The 14,360-nt window shown below is 46.4% G+C and overlaps 1 protein-coding gene across 2 annotated transcripts; it reads left to right on the forward strand.

The window, feature by feature from the left end:
• The first annotated feature begins 1,563 nt into the window (after positions 1 to 1,563).
• nr2f6b (nuclear receptor subfamily 2, group F, member 6b) lies at positions 1,564 to 13,828 on the forward strand. 2 transcript variants are annotated; one of them, XM_084461640.1, is made up of 4 exons: positions 1,564 to 3,420; positions 5,803 to 5,897; positions 11,070 to 11,651; positions 12,075 to 13,828. In XM_084461640.1, exons 1-4 carry the CDS (start codon positions 3,152 to 3,154, stop codon positions 12,347 to 12,349), a joined length of 1,221 nt encoding a protein of 406 aa, XP_084317766.1. In that variant the 5' UTR covers positions 1,564 to 3,151; the 3' UTR covers positions 12,350 to 13,828. The 2 variants fall into 2 exon arrangements, with proteins under 2 accessions (XP_084317766.1, XP_084317767.1); XM_084461641.1 differs by having other exon boundaries at positions 11,073 to 11,651.
• Positions 13,829 to 14,360: the final 532 nt, after the last annotated feature.

A 14,360-nucleotide genomic window follows, 5' to 3' on the forward strand; every position in this document is an offset into this window, starting at 1 on the left:
GAAAGGATTTTATTTCTGTTTTCAGTTTAGGTTGGCCTCTGATAACCTCGCTGACCATACTAAAGGGCTTCCCCTGCACCACGGGACATGTTAGTGTCATGCTCATGGAAAAAGGCCACAAGGAAATAATATCTCAAACAATGTTTGACTTATTGCAGAAAAATCTAAAGTCCATGTCAGTTCAACTCAATTTACTCAGAATCAAAATCACTTGAAAAGAAACCAAGATGAAAGTGTTGGGGGGAAAATACAGTCGAAGCATGTGATGCACAAACAAGTACATAAACATATTTGGTTCTTCTGAGAAGTTTCGAAACAGGGAGACATGAGAGCAGCAGTGAATACTTCCTCTGTTACTCTCTAACCCCGGCTGTTATTCGACGCCTTGGCTGTAGAGCCCTCTTGTTTATTTTGTCCTGCTTTTTTCAGGAGGCCTTCACGTGACAATGCAGTCGCCATGGCAGAGACACAGAGGTACTTCTGAAAGCTAAGGCAGTCTGACGTGAGACATTTTGTGAATGTTGAGCAGGGAGAGAACATTAAGATCTACACAGCCTAATTTAGATTTGTGTGAAACGCAACTACTGCCACTTAAGACATTGAATATGTCCCTGAGGAGAGGATGAGCGGTAGGTTCATGAAGTACATATATAATACACCAGGGATCATCGAAATGGATACACAAGTGCTGTGGGCGAAAGAGACATAGATTGTGTAACCTTTTGACTAGTTTCACGACAAAAAACCCCTCCGTGTTATTATTGGGTCAACCAAGTCAGAGGAAGTCGTTGGGATTAGAGGGAGAACATGAAACGGCAGACAGCCTTGCCATGCGCCTGGTGTGTCGGCCGGCGGCCCCCCTTTGTCTCACGGCGGTGTTGGGGTTAACTCCCTTTGGCTTGGAGGCAAGCCTGGGGTCAGGGCTTAAAGAGGGGGCAAGCAGGCAGCAGTAGCATTCTTTCTCTCTCTCTGTGTGTGTGTGTGTGTGTGTGTGTGTGTGTGTGTGTGTGTGTGTGTGTGTGTGTGTGTGTGTGTGTGTGTGTGTGTGTGTGTAGCCTCTGGTGCAGCTTCACCACAGCCCACTCTCTGCTCTTTGACTCCAATGTCCTTATAAGGCAGGGAGTGTCATGGCAACCAGAGTGCTTGAATAGCAGTGTCAAATCCCTGAGCGCACACGCGCTCTCTCTCTCTCTCTCTCCTACTCACTGGTCGAGAGGAGGGAGGGAGGGACAGAGAGAGAGAGAGAGAGAGAGAGAGAGAGAGAGAGAAGGGAGAGAGGAGGGAGGGACAGAGAGAGAGAGAGAGGAGGGAGGGACAGAGAGAGAGAGAGAGAGAGAGAGAGGAGGGAGGGACAGAGCGAGAGAGAGGCAGAGAGAAGGGAGAGAGGAGGGAGGGACAGAGAGAGAGAGAGACAGAGAGAGAGAGAGAGAGAAGGGAGAGAGGAGGGAGGGACAGAGAGAGAGAGAGAGAGAGAGAGAGAGAGAGAGAGAGAGAGAGAGGCAGAGAGCAGGGAGAGAGGAGAGGAGGGAGGGACAGAGAGAGAGAGAGAGAGAGAGGCAGAGAGAAGGGAGAGAGGAGAGCAGAAGAGGCTGTAGGCTTCTCGTCACCGCAGCTATCGCCTGTGACCGTGTTTTTCCCGAGCTGCTTTGACTAATTTATTCGTGCAGGGGCCAGGAGAAAGGGGCAAGAGGGACGGAACTGTATAAAAAAAAGAATTGCACACCCGGACCCCGATCACGGGAAAGCCGAGAGGTTTAGGCCTCTAGTCGTTACTGCTGGATGGACAAGCACTGACAAAACAAGGGGAAGATAGGGAGAGACGCACAGGGAGAGACGCACACAGGGAGGCTAGAAGACCTTCAATTCTGTTTAAGAGCCCAGGAGAGGCTGGCCTCCTTTCTCAGCTCTGGATGCTTTTAGTTTTTTTGGGTTGTTTTTTATTTTAACACCTGAAGGCACGCGTCTGTGGGAGCAAGAGAAAGAAGAACTAGACGTCGTTTCACAACTAACAACAGGGTGAGGGGGACTTGTCTGAACTTTGATCCAGAAGAGACGACTAGAGGAGAGGTGTGTTCTATTTGTCGTTCTCTAGGTTTCGCAGCAAGACCAGACTCAGTCTGCTGGTTCTCTGGATCGGGTCTGATGCCTCTTCTAAGGCCTGGAGGATGTCTTTTATGAAACTTTTAAGGTGTGAGCATTCGTAGGATACTCTTTTAACTTTTTACAGACTAATTGTTGTACATGTCTGCTGGCTGCAGACCAAAGACAGATAGCTTAGAAAGCTTTGGTGAGGTTAAAAAACAAAACAAACAAAAAACTAATAATTCCAAGATTCTTGAAATAGGCTGCTTGTGGTATATCAGAAATTCTTTAAACAAACGTTTACTCCTTGTTCACCTTTAGTCCTGTGTTTTAACAAACAGGGTAGAGATCTAAAGAGCGCTAAACTGGTGCTGTCGGATTGATAGATAACACTTTCCACAGCCCAAACTGGTTGGACTAGTTCAGAAGTTGAAGAAGTAGGTAGGGCAGAGTTCCCCCGCCTGAAGTAGGGCAGTCCTCTCCTTCCTGCTTGTCCAGGGAGAAGGTGGTGTTGTGAGGAGTGAGGAGGTATTTCTCTCCTTCTTGAGAGGGGCTCTGTTTTGCCCCCCTTGTGATTATTGTGCCTTTCCCTCGTATGAGAGAAAGAGGGAGAAAGAGAGAGGAGTAGAGAGAGAGAGTCAAAGTGTAATTTATTGTTTCCTGTGAAAGGGCAGGCTGCACCCTTTTCTCCTCCTGATCTCTGAACCGCACGTTGTGCTCGAAGTTTTTTCTGAAGCCACAAGAGGAGTCAATGACTTGAGGTCACGGGGAAAAACAGAGGAGTGAATGGGAAGAAAAGAGGACAAGAGATAAAGAACAGAGACGCTGTGGATGAACAGAGCACTCGGTGCGACTTTCAGGTCATTTCAACGAGACAGAAGGGGAGAGAGGTCAACAGAAGGAGTCTGATATCTCAATTCTCTATTCGTGTGGACACCCGTTGCCTTACCTCGTTTTTATAGTTAGAAACATTAATTGACGTTTTGATATTGTTAGAGAGAGAAGCGCTCGGAGCGAGAGAGGGTGTGTGTGTGTGTGTGTGTGTGTGTGTGAGCCGTGTGGCTCAGATATGGCCATGGTGAGCGGGGGATGGGGTAACCCAAACGGGGACACCAACGGACTGGGGGAGAAGGCTTACCTTCGCGGGGACGAGGAGGAGGGATCGCCCCAGGCGGGCAGCAGCGATGTGGAGGTGGGGGACGAGGACAAGGCCTGCGTGGTGGACTGTGTGGTGTGTGGAGACAAGTCTAGCGGGAAGCATTACGGCGTGTTCACCTGCGAGGGCTGTAAGAGCTTCTTCAAGAGGAGCATCAGACGCAACCTGAATTACTCGTGCAGGTAAGCTCCTGGGTGGTTCCATGGAGGTGTGTGTGTGTGTGTGTGTGTGTGTGTGTGTGTGTGTGTGTGTGTGTGTGTGTGTGTGTGTGTGTGTGTGTGTGTGTGTGTGTGTCCATTGGGGCTCCATGGGGCTCCTTCTGTCGGACTTGGTTTTAAAATAGCTTTAATTGTTTTGACCCATTTTTTGAATATTCATAATATTAATGCATAGTGCCTGTTCAAAATGCCAGGACACAGTTGCGTCCTCCCTTCCATTACAGTGTGACATTCATGAAGGCTATTCTTATGTGTTATTACATGTTTTCTTAAATGCACTAAATACAATGAATTTACGGTACCCATAGGCTACAATAAGTTAGGCAGGCTACTTGAAACAATTCCCCTCCCTTAGCCTACTCTATTAAGCTAACCATTAGAAATGGAATGAGGTGCAAGTATTATAAAAATGCAACATCTCTATTTTATCTACAGCAATCTCTGCGGGGCTGCAGAAAGCATTAGGTCTACTCCAAACACCGGGGGCAGATACATTGACTGAATCAGTTCATATTCACCATTCAAATCATCACCTCTGGCGTACACCACAAACCGAAAGGAATGCACCCTCAACTATTTTTTGTTCATACATCCACACATCAAAATGAAAGCAAACTGAATTAACTCTTACAACTCCGTTTCAACAGTGTTCAACAACCAACTAGTGATCTGTATAACGTTGTGGCATAGTCCTATCTTCAAGCTTCGCTTGTTGACAGTAGTTTAGCATGGCTATCATCATGTTAGTAGCATTGCCAACAATAGCATAATGTATTGTGCCGTGTGGAGCTACTTTTGGTAACACTTTATTTCAAGGGGTGTGCATAAGACTGACATGACACTGTCATGTCTATGAATGACACATGAATGTTGTGTCACGTGTTATATCTTTATATTGTATAGATTTGTATAGCTTTGTGTAATTTGTTTATTGTGTACTTGTAATTACAGTAGGCTACTTGTAATCTTTAGAGCACATCATGGAGCTGGCGGTAACATTTCATTCTACATTGTACACTGTACGTGTACACGTGACAAATAAATCTAAATCTATGATATGTAAATATGCTAGTGCGTGCGAACGTGCACCAAAACAGCCTTTATCATCCTGCACTTGCACGAATGCTACCACATCACATTTTAACTAGTAGCCTACATTCAAAAATAATATTCAACCATATTGGTCGCAGTCTCGAGCCCTGTTGTGGGCATGATTCACACGTGTGTGTGTTTTGCCTCAAGCATGCTCGCAAAAAAGTGTCATGTCAGTGTTATGCACACCGGTTAGTATCATGCCAGTCTCGTGTCAGTCTTATCCACACCCCTTCAAATAAGGCATTACCATACTTTTTACCGACACAGCACCCATTGAGAACCGCCGAAATAACTTCACAGGTGACACTGCACATCCTAGGGTCCTGAGCAATACACCTGCTGAATGGCAACTTCATACATCACCCGGTTCTCGAGATGATCCTGACAGAGATGTGTCATTATAGAGAGATAAATTCAGGATTTAGATTTGGTGTTGATTATAAAGATCAAGCTTTTTACCAATAAATAATCAACAAAATGATCCTCTAAAACTCTGAATGAGAATGTTCTGTTGCCTATGACATCATTTTGCTTTTTATAATCCCTCACCCCAACTGTTACAATGTCCTTTCATGGGTGTGAATGGAGAAATGTGAATCTATCTAGTAGGCCTGTACAGAAAATATTTAATTCTCTTTTTCATTCTAAAATATCCAGCTATGTTTTTCAGCCTCCCACTCCCCTCACACACAGCCACAGTTAGAGAATTGAACGCCTGAAGGTCACATAATAATAATTGAGTCATGTTTAGCCATGTAGAAGGTCAACATTCTTGTAAAGAGAACAAAATGTTTCAACTCAGTGCCATTTTCTGTTCCTTCAAAAGTCCACTCTCAACCGTCTCTGTAGAGACTGCAGCATCGGAGTGTTACCTTCACATGGAGTGTGTCTTCTACAAATTATTATTTTTTCTCAAGCTACAGTGGCTGCTATAAAGGGGGCCTCTCTAAAATGTTAGCCAATCTGCTCTCTAGCAACCATCAAGGACGTGTAGGCTGATGATTTACAAAGGTCAGCCGTTCAATGGCTTTTCAAATGAGTCAATGCACAGTTCTATTCCATATAGGGGCCATTGGGGAGGGGGTGGGGGTGCTTTGTGAGGTCGTCGGCCTTAACAAAATATTAGATTATATATCTAGGTTTATTTTAAAAGTGTATTCTGAATTTAGATTCCAACCGCTATCTGACCATGTTTTTTTGAGGTGTGTTATAGGCCCTCTCTAAAGGCTGTGTTGCTGTTCTCTTGTGCAGGTCAAATCGTGAATGTCAGATAGACCAGCATCACCGCAACCAGTGCCAATACTGCCGTCTGAAGAAATGTTTCCGTGTTGGCATGCGCAAAGAAGGTAACTCATCAATTCCTTCCCACTTTGTTGTTGTTGCACTATAGGTCGAAGATATAGAGGCGAAGATACAGCCAGGTCAAATATTTTATGACTTAACCAACAGAGCCAGGAGCAGATCATTCACTCAGAGTATGCCCCTCTGCTATGAACAGAGCTGACATTTCCTAACTCTTGACGAAACAAAATATTTACACTGTAAACCCAAGAATGTTTTCGGGCTTGAAATCCCTGAAGCTGTTTTGCTTGAGCATTTAAGCCAACTTGAGGTAAACACTGCAGTTTGTTATGCTGTATTTTCTTCAAGCGGTCCTTTACAAAAATGTTCAGTGTATCCTCTGTACTGTGTATCTCTTACCTTAGTTGCCCTCGTTGCCACAACCAACCACCGCATTCCTGACCTCCCTGCCTTCCGCTGGGCTGCAGGACGCAATGCCAGAGGCATCCCCCCATGCCAAGGCTAAACAACCCAGCAGCTCCCACATATGTAGGCTATTCTGCGTGGAGCTGGCAACAGGGGAGGAGTTATATTCAGCCTGGTTATTAATGCAGTAGGCTGACGCATGGCCCACTGTTTCCACATTACCTGGAAACCCAGGATCACCTTCACTGGTTCGCTGAACACGTACGGCAGCACGGTGACATTTAAAGGCTAGCTAAAATATACCAAGTACATGTACTAGTAGGCCCCATTGGATGGCTGCCACACGTACCATGCGTTCGTTTGGTGCTTTCTCTAAATGCCTCCCTAGGCCTGGGGCTTTGGGTGTACATGTATGCTACGCAAGGTGCATACAAATCGTGGGGCAGTAGCCTATACCAAAGATCCTCCAACATTCTGCGAGATAGAAACAGGAAACAAACAAAGAAGTAGTAGTACATAATGGCGGTGAATTTTGAAGGGAAGTTATGTAAGCTAGTCCACACATACAGACATCTGTACGATGTGACATTGCAGCTGCACCACGACAAGTAGGCTATGCATGCTTTGGCTTTAGTACTAGATTATGCTCTCACTTGTTTAGAGGGGAGATGCACTTGTGAGTTCAGGCGAGTAGTAGGCTACTACACTGACTACCTACGTTAAATGCAATTATTGTAAGTTGCTTTGGATAAAAGCATCTGCTAAATGACTAATGCAATGTTATGTAAAATGGTCAGCCATCCAGTCACAAATGACGTTCCCAGCTGGCAGGATAATGCCGGGTTCAGACTGGATACGAGTGCCGTGAAGTGTCAATACTCCTGCAAGCAAGAGCCTGGGGCCGGTTGCACAAAACACCTTGAGTTAATATTTCCCTTAAGTTCCGACTTAAGGTTTCCTTAAAATACAATCTGTTGCACAAACACCCTTAAGTATTCCCCTTATGGTTTCCTTAAGATGTCCCTCAAGTATTTAAGGTTTTCTACTTATCTCGGTCTAATACTTAAGGAGTCCCTTAAAGTATGTTAAGGTGTTGCACAAAAGACCTTAGCAAGCAAAATAAGGGAAAAAACGTAAGGGACCTCTAACCCAACCTTGGCTAAGTCACATGGCTGCGTTTATGAACATAAACGATGGAAATCGCATCCCAAAAAGAGTGTTCCGCGACAGGGAGAACACACTAGACACTCTTAGTGAGGAGTGACTGATATTTCATTACAGATTTGATCCACAGTCCATATTTTTCGTCACAGCGTCGCAGGACGTTCCAGTGTAGTGTTGTGACAGATAGCCGGTCACGTGCAAGCAAACCAATGGTCACCATGGAAACTACAATTTTACTGCTGTAAAATCTCTTTCCTTGTATGAAAATCCTTAACATTTCTCCTTAGCTAAGGAAACCTTGTAAGGGATTCTGTGCAACACTCTTAAGTAATTCCCTTAACTAAGGGTAAATTAATTTAATCTCGGCTTGAGAGTTCGTCACACAACAGCAACCCTGTCTGGTGTTGGAATTATGGTTGTGAGCTGAGATAGTCAAGTTGTCTCTCTCTTTCACATTGCTGACCGGCCGGGTTGTGGACGAATCCTCAACATTTAGTAGGGGGGTAATTGGACACTAGGTCAGGGTCAATTGGCTAACAAATTGGATGCCAACGGGATAAAATTCTAAAATAAGTTTATAAAATAAAATAAAAATGATGGAAAAAGCTGTTATAGGCTACAAAAAAAAAAGAATCCAAAATTCCCTATCTTAACTTCCCTTGGTAAATTTCTGGAAACTTTCCGGAAATTTTCCACCCCCTTGCAACCTTAATCATAGGTAAGTCGAAAATGAGAATATCCAGAATAAAAAATTCCAGAATATCCCTTAAAATATGGGAAGTTAGGAAGTGCGGCTTGTTGGGCCGAAGGTGTTGGGTAGCCCAGCTATATAATGGAGCTCCTCGGAACTGTTCTTCTGCTTTATCTATGGAATTGTATGTATTGTGTGGCCAGTTTATTTATTACATCCACGAGAGTGGCTAAAAAGCCCAAGGTGGAGATTAGCATACCTGCACGTGTGGTGGTACTGGGTTAGACCGTCTGGTATCCCTCCGCAGTGCTGGCTCCAAAGTAGTGCAAAGATCATAGCTCTTAGGGACGTGCATAGATAGACACGAGGTGGTGCTAGAGCACCTGCCCTTTGCCCTCTGGACAAGGCAAGTGCCCTTTTGAAAGTTACTTTTTTTTTTTTACTTCTTTTTTTTTATAGTGTAGGCCTACTGTATGTGGCCCATGGTGACATGGATCAATTCTCGATTAAAAGCGTGTAATAATAATGCCCCAAAATGCGTTGTAATTTATGCCGCGTTCCAGATAGGATTTTGAGCTCGTAAGTTACGACTTCAAGTCACGACTCACGACTTCATAGCGTTCCAGGCAAACTGTCTGAACGGGTGGCATTCTGGATAAATGTAAACAAGCCGATATGGTAAAAGCTTGAGATTTGGCACATTGTCGAGTTGGCAAGCTAAACATTGTATGTATGTATGTAAGAAATCGTACGTTACATTTTATTTATTGACATCATCGACTTTTCGCCGTTTGCATGGTCACGTTCAGGTTTACCTTAATGTTAGCTAGCTAGCACTAGCTATCTCTTGTCAACATATTTGGGCATCATTACATACACATAGCAGGTTGTGGTGCATAATCGTTTGTATCATTTTGATTACAACGTACAAATTTACTTTACGTTGCCCTAAAGTTATCTTTGTCGCCATACCCATGGGGGCTGCCATCTTGCTTAGAGGGCTGTGTGACGTCAGAGAGCGCAACTGGGAGTACATCGATCTGGTAGGAGTTCACGGGTGGGAAGTTACGGGTTTGACTGCCATTCCAGTGCATTTTCACGTGTAGGAGGTAGGAAAAACACGAGTTACGGGTTGCCTGGAACGCGCCATCAGCCCCCCCCCCCCCGCACACACCCGTGCCCCTCCCCTCCCTCTCTTCCTTTGTCACCGGTAAACGCGAAAAGCGACACAAACGGAGGCGCGCTGCAGCAGCCCTGCACACACGTCTCCTCCCTGCCCTTTCCCCATGCCCGAGTGATGACAGCTAACCAGCCAGGTAACACACAAACCAAACCAGTGGATTGTTTGCCCCCTAAGCCTCAGTTGCCAAACTATAACTTGCATTTATTTGTCTCTGTTGTGAAGTAAGTCTCATACAGTGGCAAACAGCTGATCATCAATTAGCCGACTGCCCACCTGCTAATCAAGCTAGACGCTAGTTAATCAATTAATGGATTTAACGTAATGATGACCACCACACGACCAATGATGACCACCACACGACCAATGTGGGTAGAATGTGTTGTTGGTACAGCATGTGACGCTATCAGTAGGCTATACCCCCCCCCCCGTCAACAACTCGCGCGACCATCAAGATACTAATTATCTGTCAGCACCCCCCCTCCCCCCAAAATGTCTAGTCTAAAGTGTCCCAGGAGGTAGGCTACGTTTCAGTCTACAAATAGATCTACATGCCCCTGAAATACGTTCCCATAGGGCAGTAAATGTGCCATTGTGCGAGTAGGCCTAGGGTGCAGAAATAGGCCTACTTTGGGCCTATAAATAGATTAATTAATAATTAATCTAGCCCTTTCAGTCCTGTAGTCATGCTCGCTCATGCCAGACTACAGTCCTTTAACCCTCCATTCACTTCGACGTCAAAATAAATCGTTGTCAGCCTATTTAGGAGAGGCGCTCATATTTACAAGTGTCAGATAAACATGAAACTTCACTTACCTAAGCAAAAGGGTCCGTTTAAACAAATGCTGGGTTTTGAAGCCTCGGCGCTACCATTAAATAACTTATTTAGACGCGTTTTGTCCGAGTGAATTTATTTTTCCGAGGTAGTCTTCTTCTGTGGTGGTGGCGGTCTCATTGGTTCGCATGGTTCACAATTAGCATAATTGTTGTCAGTTGAACTGTTAGTGTTCATTTTAAAAGACTATAATGTTTTGTAAGATAATTACAACATTATAACATTACAAAATATTCTTAGTTACACAGGACTGGAGGTAACAATATTATTGTATTTTAAATCCTATAATATTTTGCAACTGTAGAATGGAAGAAAACAACCAGTTATTTGAATTCAGCTCTCATTCCACATGTGCGCTTGAGTGTGTGTACATTTTGTTCTTAACTAAGAACATCCTAAATAAGAAAACAAAACAGTGGTCTATGTCAGAATCTTTGTGAAAACTATTTTAAGAAGAAAATTATTGAGACCAAGAACAATTGTGAATGAGATTGCGTACCAAGCGGGTACGTACATATGTACATGTAGGGAACTGGAGTATATCAAGGTTTTCAGACTGACACCCAGACAAGAACCTTACCTCAGCTCTCACTGTTATTTTATTTATTTAAAGATATTTTTTAGGGCTTTTCAGCTTTAATGGTATAGGACAGTGTAGAGAGACAGGAAGGGGGAGAGAGAGAGGGGAGGACATGCGGCACAGGACCCGAGCCGGGAATCGAACCCGGGTCCGCCACGCGAAGAACTAGTCTTCATATGGTGCGCGCCTTACCTGGGTGAGCTACCGGGGCACCCGGCCCCTCACTGTTATGCAGTACTATTCAGGTGATGACGCAGGCTTGCACTGTTGAAGAGCTCGTGTTCTTACCACCTACACAGCGCTCTCTCTCACCCTCCCTTCTCTTCTGGGTCTCTCTCTTTCTCTCTCTCTCCCCCTCCAGCAGTCCAGCGTGGACGTATCCCTCCATCCCACTCAGGCATCAGTCCCACCTCGCTGGCTGGTGGGGGCGGGGGCACGGGGGCGGGCCATGCAGGCGGGGACTACTTTAACGGGCAGCCGGTGTCTGAGCTCATCTCCCAGCTGCTGCGCGCCGAGCCCTACCCCAGCAGCCGCTACGGCCCCCAGTACGGCCAGCAGCAAATGCAGGGCGGCGGGGGCGGCGGCTCCGTCATGGGCATCGACAACATCTGCGAGCTGGCCGCCCGCCTCCTCTTCAGCACCATCGAGTGGGCCAGGAACATCCCCTACTTCCCCGAGCTGCCGGTGTCGGAGCAGGTGGCGCTGCTGCGGCTGAGCTGGAGCGAGCTGTTCATCTTGAACGCCGCCCAGTCCGCCCTGCCGCTCCACATGGCGCCGCTGCTGGCCGCCGCCGGCTTCCACTCCTCCCCCATGTCGGCGGAGAGGGTGGTGTCCTTCATGGACCAGGTGCGGGTGTTCCAGGACCAGGTGGACAAGCTGACGCGGCTCCAGGTGGACTCTGCCGAGTACAGCTGCCTCAAGGCCATCGCCCTCTTCTCCCCTGGTGAGTGTTTCACTGCTCGGCCGCTCTGACCTCCCCGTGACCCCTCGCTCCTCGCCAGATGGAACTCAAGCCATGTTTCCATCCACTTGTCAATCGAATTGTGTGAGGATCGCTAAAAATATGAACGCGAATAAAGCCGGCGAGCGTGCGTTTCCATCTAGAGCTTTAAATCGGATAAAGCATTTATCACAAAAGACTTTTATCGAACAAGAGAAAATCCGACGAGATCGACAGTACAAACTTTTTGTCGATTTTCATGATTTTTAATCGAATTTTACTGTTTCCATAAGGCATTTTTAATTCGATATAACTTAATTCGCATACAACGTGTGGATGGAAACATGGCTACAGACGCGTCACGAGCGGTTCCCTGACTCTCTCTCCCTGTCCCCCCTCCCCCTCCTCCTCCCCCCCTCCCGGCAGATGCGTGCGGCCTGACGGACCCCTCCCACGTGGAGAGCCTGCAGGAGAAGGCCCAGGTGGCCCTGACGGAGTACGAGCGGATGCAGTACCCGGGCCAACCGCAGCGTTTCGGCCGCCTCCTCCTGCGCCTCCCCGCCCTGCGCGCCGTGCCCGCCAGCCTCATCTCCCAGCTCTTCTTCATGCGCCTGGTGGGCAAGACGCCCATCGAGACGCTCATCCGGGACATGCAGCTGTCCGGCAGCTCCATCAGCTGGCCCTACGCGCCCGGCCAGTGAGCCCGAGGAGCGGTCAGACAGATATGTTCTCATAATAGTAAAAAAATAAAAATAAAATAAAAAATCTCAACGGAGTTGGCCGCTACCGTTTCGCCACAGGGAAACCCCAACAGGACTCACTCCCGTGAATCGCACTAAACGAAAAGTTGGAACAATCCAATTGTTTCATGCATATCCAGCACTTCCTGTATGTATTTCCATATGACTGGAGCCGCTGTCTGATCCTCCATGGTCTTGTTTTGGCCCCAGACGGGCCCCTGGAAGACAGACTGCAACTCTGGGCCGCGCGCCTGTACTACCTCCACCCCCGTGACCCCCCAAGTCGACCCCGACTAAGTCCAGGCTCTGTGTGCCCCTCTGCTGTGTCTGATGGGAGCCATAGCTACGTGCCACAGACTGGCGTGTTTAACGCCATCTCCACAGTTCTCCGCTTGGCATTGTGGGTAACAATTGACCACACGTCACTGTTTTTACTTACAGATGAGTCAGAATGAGTCATTATGCTGCTGACTATCACGTGAACAGTGGGCTGTGGAGATCACTGAACTGTGCAGTGTGTGGGAATAGCAGCCATGCTAGCTACGTGCTGTGGTGAGTGAAGGCACACAACGCAGGAGTGAGCAGAAGTGTGTAAGGATCGCTCCCCACACACCCTGGGCTCGGGGTCTCTCCCTGATCTTATTACCTCAAGATTTATATCAAAGACAAAGATTGTAGAGTGTACTATTAATGTGCTGATTACCGGATCACAGATCATGTATTGTCAAACGGAACCCGCCATGGCAACAGGGTTGGATAGAGAGAAATACAAAGGGATCAAAGCATCAAACACATCAGCATTATTATCTTGAGGCCGGTCTGTAGGCAACCCTTAGACCTCCACTGAGCCCACGAGAGGCCGGACTGTTATCCGCTCCCCCAGGAACTGTGAACAGCTATTAACATGGGCCGGGGGGCTAGGTTAAAGGACTAAGGGTGATTCTCAGACCAGGCCGTTGATATAAAGGCAATTGATATATGCTGATAATGATATATGATGATAACGATGTATTTAAAGGTACTGAACCCTTTAAGGTATAAAGGGCATGCTTTGTGTGGCACTGTAGTAAAGTGTACTAGAGGATATGCATACTTTGAGCGATGTTGCCATGGACTGCAGTACAATGTGACAAATGCATGTCCTGCCAAATGACATACTTGAAAAGAGCAAGTTTGTGAGGAGTTGAAACTGTGTTGGTATGCCGAATATTATGTACTATGAAAACCAATAATAACAATTGCAAATATTGTCAAAGTTCAGACTGGAAATACAGTATGAATTTTGAAATCAAAGAATTTTTGTTTTCTTCTGAATTTCAACTAGTGATTTGATTGTGTAGTTTTACATAAAATCTATGTTTCTATTACCATGTCAAACCAAAATGTAAAGAAATTTCATATTGCCGACCATGGTTATTTTTGCATTGCTAGAAATAAAAATATTCATACTCTGTTTGTGGTTGTTTTGAAATAACACTTGAGGCTTTTGTTACACGAATGTGATTGAATTATCAGAATCAGAATTTGTTTTATTGCCATGCAGGTTTTCAACGTACTAGGAATTTGCTTTCACTCATGGTGCGTAACACGGAGACAGAATTGGACAGGGTGCAGGGGTGAGACAGGACAGTGCAGAGAGAAATTACAACAATATACAAAAAGTAGTGCAGTCAGTGTGCATACAGTGAGTGAACAGATATGTGTATGTGAGTGTGTGTAAATGTGTGAGGCGTGATAAGTGAGTAGTGCATCCTACTCAGTACATTCAGGTCATGTGCAAGTGTCAGCCGTGGTTGGGTCTGTGGTGGGGTGGAGTGGGGTGGGGCAGAGGGGGGGGCACAAGCCTTGTCGATGAGGCTGGTGGCCGTGGGGAAGAAGCTGCCTCTGAGGCATGCGGATGGGGTCCCGAGGGGCCGCAGCCTCCTGCCTGAGGGGAGTGGCACGAAGAGATTATGGCCGGGGTGGGAGGGGT

Source organism: Borostomias antarcticus (genome assembly GCF_949987555.1).
Source record: "Borostomias antarcticus genome assembly, chromosome: 3".
Lineage (NCBI taxonomy): Eukaryota > Metazoa > Chordata > Actinopteri > Stomiiformes > Stomiidae > Borostomias > Borostomias antarcticus.

Excerpts from the sequence above, each read along its gene's own strand:
- nr2f6b (XM_084461640.1), top strand. The coding sequence starts at position 3,152 with ATGGCCATGGTGAGCGGGGGATGGGGTAACCCAAACGGGGACACCAAC. Across the intron at positions 3,421-5,802 it reads AACCTGAATTACTCGTGCAG|GTCAAATCGTGAATGTCAGA; the intron begins GTAAGCTCCTGG and ends TCTCTTGTGCAG. Across the intron at positions 11,652-12,074 it reads CATCGCCCTCTTCTCCCCTG|ATGCGTGCGGCCTGACGGAC; the intron begins GTGAGTGTTTCA and ends CCCTCCCGGCAG.